Consider the following 5,758-nt stretch of genomic DNA (forward strand, 5'->3'; position numbering starts at 1 on the left):
TGGCTTAAGCCAGTCTCATATTTGAGTTAACCACTAGTAGGGAGTCATGAAATTACCTTAAATGGTTTAAATCTAGCTATTGGGTGTGGGTTATTCAATATTGGGATGTCAACCAAAATATCCCTCACCATTCAATTGACCTTTCTGAGTCTGTTTCTCCTCCTGTAAAACACTTAACTCACAGGTTGTTGAGAGAATGACAGATCAAATGTATAATGCACCTTCAATAATATTTAGCATAATCTAGTAATTCAATGAATAGAGGATTGGTTAACTGAGATGATAGCCCATAATAGGGGTGGAGGAGACAAACTCACTAGTCACAAACACCTTGGTGCCCGGACCTGACTGGAACTCTGTGTCAGGTTTCCCCTCCTTGAACTTCACACAGTAGTAGATGCCGGCGTCTGCAAGAGAGATTTCACTGATGCGGATGGAAAAGTCTGTGTTGCCAGGTTTGGTGGGGTGTCCAATTTCTTTTACTCTGGGAAAGAAACCTTCTTTGAAGTTGTAGATTAATTCCCGGTTTGGTCCATGTCCCTTGAACCATAAGACGGGTCCTTTTGGAAATGAATCTGGTACACTGCAACTCAAGGTGATTGTCTCTCCAGTTGATACAGTCTGTGTCATCTCAGCTTGTTGCACCTGGAATATCTCATGTGTGGTTCCTGCAAAGAAATGCAAAATCATTTCCCATTTCTCATGCTCTGGCCCAGGCAGGACTGAAGAACTAGGATCCAGATCATGGGTGGGCCTCATTCATGACTTCTGTTAATGACGTGTGTGCACACACACACACACACTGAGTTTAGAGAGGCCTCTGCAAGTGGTGGAAGCTCCTGACCTGGGAGGGGAGTCAGTGCAGAGGATCAGATGTATCACCGCCCCAGTTCCACGTCCCAGCCCCTAACCAAGGAAAGAGGCGGACAGGGAGGGAGAGGACTGGGATTATGTATTGATAGTGTTTATAGAGAGAGACCAGTCCCTCTCCCATCTAAATGCCAAAAATCACTCAATACATTTGGAGATGGGTCCAAGCGTCCTCTGTCGACCTCATATCTATAGGGAGTTTGGGATTGACCCTCATCTCTTTTCTGAAGGGTGAGCAGCCACTGAATTTGTGGAGATATTAGTGCTGAGAGGTGTGGAGAAAGGGTAAGTCAAGAGATAACAAACCTAGAGAATCAGGAGCCATTTAAGACTACTAAATGGAGGCATGCAGGCAGAGTATGGTTCCTCTGCTTATCTGGCAAGGGGGAAGAGAGAGACAGTTTCCTCTTAACAAAAAAGAGTAGAACCTCAAGGGACCTTATCAATTTTGGAGGGCCCACAACTGACCCCCAACACCCACTACCACCACCATCACTACCCCATATTAGTCAGGTCCTGGTAATCTCTCTCCTTTCAGGTTGGCAAACCATCAAAAGCACAGATGGGCTAAGGTGTGGGTGAGAGAGACAAGGGAACTCTTGTCTGGTGAGGCTGGGAGAGAATGTGGGGAAGCTGCCTACACTCACACTTTTTGGCTTGAGGGACATATGTAAATTTTCCATGGCCAATTGGATATCATGGAATGTGACTGGACTTGAAGAGAACATCACTGAGGAAGACTAGTTCTCCCAGAAGAACAGATAGACACACTAATCTCACTGCATTTAACATAATTAATCCAGAGAGTGGCAAGAAGTAGCAAACACTGGTTGTCCTCAGAGAAGAGAATAGCAGAGCTGGGGGTAGACTAGGGCAGAGCAGGGAAAGATCAAATGCCAGGAGAGTGACTCAACCCCTCTAGGACAGCTTTTCCAAACAAGATGTGGGGGTGGGTGATACTCAAGCCCCGTCCTTCTGGTCTCCTGGCTCTCCAGAAGCCGTAGTAGGAGACCACACCCACTCATTGACTTCCTGTGTGGGGAACGGGGTCCCGACTGCATTGTGGTGGCCCCTCAGAGACCTGCCACCAGGCTTCACTCACATTCCAGTTAGAAATGGGTGAGTGGATTTGTGCAGGCTTGTAGAGATTCTGCCTGCCTGTGGATCCCTTTGCTTTGGCTCAGGAGGTATTGGGCTTAGGGGGCAAACTCTACCCTGTGTTAAGATTTCATCCTGAATCTGGAAGATAAGATATGGCAACAAGGGTCAGTGAATGGAAAATGGGTCTCAGAGCATAGGTTAGAAGATACTCAGTGGATAGCTCTCATCCCAGGATTGTCCCCCAGACCTTAGAAAAGCCAGCTGGCCATGTAGGTCTGTTTTTCTCACTTTTTGGATCATAAAGTGCACACCTGTAGTTGTATTGTGCCTACCTGGTGTCTTTTTTTTTTTTTAAAGATTTTATTTATTTATTTGAGAGAGAGAGAGAATGAGAGAGAGAGCATGAGAGGGGGGAGGGTCAGAGGGAGAAGTAGACCCCCCGCTGAGCAGGGAGCCCGATGCGGGACTCGATCCAGGGACTCCAGGATCATGACCTGAGCCGAAGGCAGTCGCTTAACCAACTGAGCCACCCAGGCGCCCCAACCTGGTGTCTTTTTATGTGAGAGTTTCCCTTGCCATGTGTCACTGGTTTGGTGGAGTTGGCCATCAGGGCAGGGCATGGCCTGTCAACATGGCTTGATTCAATATTAGGCACAGGACCACAGAATGGTTAATTAATAGGGCCATCTGCAGAATCTAACTTATAGGGTGGTTTGTGATTGAAGGGGCACAGAATCTAGTGTGTAGTGATGATTTGGTACATGTTTCAGATTTTAAAAAGTTTATTTTTATAAATCAAGAAGATGGAGTTTGTCAGGGTGTACTCACCATTCACAGACACAAAGGTGCCTGAACCAGATACATACGCCATGTCAGGATGTGCTATTGTTAGCTTCACACAGTAATAGGTGCCCACATCTTTGGGCGACACATCACTGATGCGGATGGAATAGTCTGTTTGGTTGAACTCTGTGTTTTCCACTTGGGTTACTCGGGGGAATTGGCTTCCATTGAAATTGTAGATTAAGTGTCGTTCTTGCCCATTCTCCCTGAACCACAAGACAGGCCCTGCTGGGGATCGAGCAGACACGTTGCAGCCCAGTGTTAAGATCTCTCCAGCTCTGACTGAAACTGAACTCTCAGGCTGGGTCACCTGGAAGTCTTCAACCGAAGTTCCTGGAAAGAAATTTTGCATCCTTTCTCATGTTCTTTGTCTTGGCCGAAGATGTTCTGAGGGTCTGGTTTTAGATCAAGGTGGGGCCTCATTACACACTCTTTTAGCAATATGTACTGGCGCCAAAGTATGAAAATTACAAACTGCGTTGCCATATGGGATGAGGGGAAGGGGACCAATGTACAGAAAGGTGGAGGGTACCTTTGTTCTGCATCAGGATAAGAGAATGGCCTGGAGCATAGTAGATGCTATATAAACAGGGGAACTTGCTAAATAACAAATTACCACAAACTTACTTTAAGGAAACACATATTATTTCATAGTTCCTATGGACCAGGAATTCAGGCACAGCTTAGCTTAGCTGTCATACACAGAAGGAATATGATGTGAAGACACAGTGGGAATGCCATGTACAATCAGAGGATGGTCTGAGGCTATCAGAAGCTAGAAAAGAGGCCTGGAACAGATTCCTCCTCACAGTTTATAGCAGCTTTAGTTATAATTGCCAAGCTTGAAAGCAACCAAGATGACCTTCAGTAGGTGAATGGATAAAGAAATTGTGGTACACCCAGACAGCAGAATATTATCCAGTGCTAACAACAAATGAGCTATCAAGCCCTGAAAAGATATGGAAGAAGCTTAAACAAAAGGAGAAGCCTGCATACTGCATGATTCCAAGTACATGATATTCTGGAAAAGGCAAAACTATGGGGGAAGGGAATATATCAGTGATTGCCAGGGTTAGGGTGGAAAGAGATAAATAAGCAGAGCACAGAGCATTTTTAGGGCAGTAAGCTACTCTGTATAATACTATAAAAGTGGATATCACTATATATTTGTCCAAACCCATAGACTATACAATACTAAGGGTGAAACATAATGTGAATTATGGACTTTGGGTGTTAATGACATGCTAGTGTAGGTTCATCATTTGTAATAAATGTACCACTCTGGTGGAGGATATTGGTAATTGGAGAGAGTGATATGTGGGGACAGGGAGTGGTATGGGAAATCTCTGCACTGTCTGTTCCATTCTGGTGTGAAACTAAAACTGCTTTAAAATACAAAGTCTATTTATAAAAAAGTCATTTCCATATCAAAGGTCATTTAGATTTTCTTCTATGGTATCTTGCAGGAATTTTATAGTTTTGTGTTTTACATTTGAGTTATTTTTATGAAGGTTGTTAGGTCTGTGTCTAGAATCAATTTTTTTCTTTTTGCACATGGATGTCCAGATGTCCAATTGCTCCAGCAACATTTGTTAAAAAGATTATTTTGCTCCTTTCCCAAAGATCAGTTGGCTGTATTTATGTGGGTCTATTTCTGGACTTTCTATTCTGTTGCATTGATATGTGTGTCTATTCTTTCACCAATGCCACTGTTTCAATTACTGTAGCTTTCTAGTAAGTCTTGTATTGAATGGTGTCAGTCCTCTGACTTTGTTCTTCTCCAACATTGAGTTGGCTATTCTGGATTTTTAACTTCTCCATATGAACTTTAGAATCAGTTTGTCAATATCCATCAAATAGTTTGCTCTTATATTGATTGGGATTGCATTTAATCCTTAGATCAAGTTGGGAAGAATGAATATCCTGACAATATTGAGTCTTCCTATCCATGAACATGGGATGTATCTCTATTTGTTTAGTTCTTCTTTGATTTAAAAGTGATTGCTTTAATTGGTTTTATAGCTTTCCTTATATACATCTTGTACATATATTATGAGATTTATAACTATTTCTCTTTTTTAGAGGGTGATAATGTAAATGGTCACATGTATTTTTAGTATATAGAAACATAATTGATTTTTTTAACTTACATTTTTACCTTAAAATGTACAGTAAATATCTTTTTTAAATTAACATATAATGTATTATTTGTTTTGGGGTACAGGTCTGTGATTCATCAGTTTTACACAATTCACAGTGCTCACCATAGCACATACCCTCCCCAATGTCCATCACCCAGCCACCCCATCCCTCCCACCCCCCTCCACTCCAGCAACCCTCAGTTTGTTTCCTGAGATTAAGAGTCTCTTATGGTTTGTCTCCCTCTCTGGTTTCATCTTGTTTCATTTTTCCCTCCCTTCCCCTATGATCCTCTGTCTTGTTTCTCAAATTCCTCATATCAGTGAGGTCATATGATACTTGTCTTTCCCTGATTGACTTATTTAGCCTAGCATAATACCTTCTAGTTTCATCCACATCATTGCAAATGGCAAGATTTCATTTTTTTGATGGCTGCATAATATTCCATTGTATATATATACCACTTCTTCTTTATCCATTCATCTGTTGATGGACATCTAGGCTCTTTCCATAGTTTGGCTACTGTGGACATTGCTGCTACAAACACTGGGGTGCAGGTGCCCCTTTGGATCGCTACATTTGTATCTTTGGGGTAAATACCCACTAGTTCAATTGCTGGGTCATAGGGTAGCTCTATTTTCAACTTTTTGAAGAACCTCCATACTGTTTTCCAGAGTGGCTGCATAAGCTTGCATTCCCACCAACAGTGTAGGAGGGTTCCCCTTTCTCTGCATCCTTGCCAACATCTGTCATTTCCTGACTTGTTAATTTTAGCCATTCTGACTGGTGTGAGGTGGTATCTCAT

The 5,758-nt window shown here is 42.7% G+C and overlaps 1 protein-coding gene across 1 annotated transcript; it reads right to left on the reverse strand.

Moving 5' to 3' along the window:
- Window positions 1-270: 270 nt before the first annotated feature.
- Window positions 271-1,765, reverse strand: LOC145723751 (signal-regulatory protein delta-like). The gene has a single exon (XM_081832281.1). It carries the CDS (start codon window positions 757-759, stop codon window positions 271-273), a length of 489 nt encoding a protein of 162 aa, XP_081688407.1. The 5' UTR covers window positions 760-1,765.
- Between the last annotated feature and the right edge of the window lie 3,993 nt (window positions 1,766-5,758).

This window comes from Leptonychotes weddellii, chromosome 10 (assembly GCF_054177405.1).
Source record: "Leptonychotes weddellii isolate Sample4059 chromosome 10, ASM5417740v2, whole genome shotgun sequence".
Taxonomy (NCBI): Eukaryota; Metazoa; Chordata; class Mammalia; order Carnivora; family Phocidae; genus Leptonychotes; species Leptonychotes weddellii.

Bases quoted from the DNA above. Each gene is read 5' to 3' on its own strand.
- LOC145723751 (XM_081832281.1), bottom strand. From the start codon at position 759: ATGAGGCCCACCCATGATCTGGATCCTAGTTCTTCAGTCCTGCCTGGG.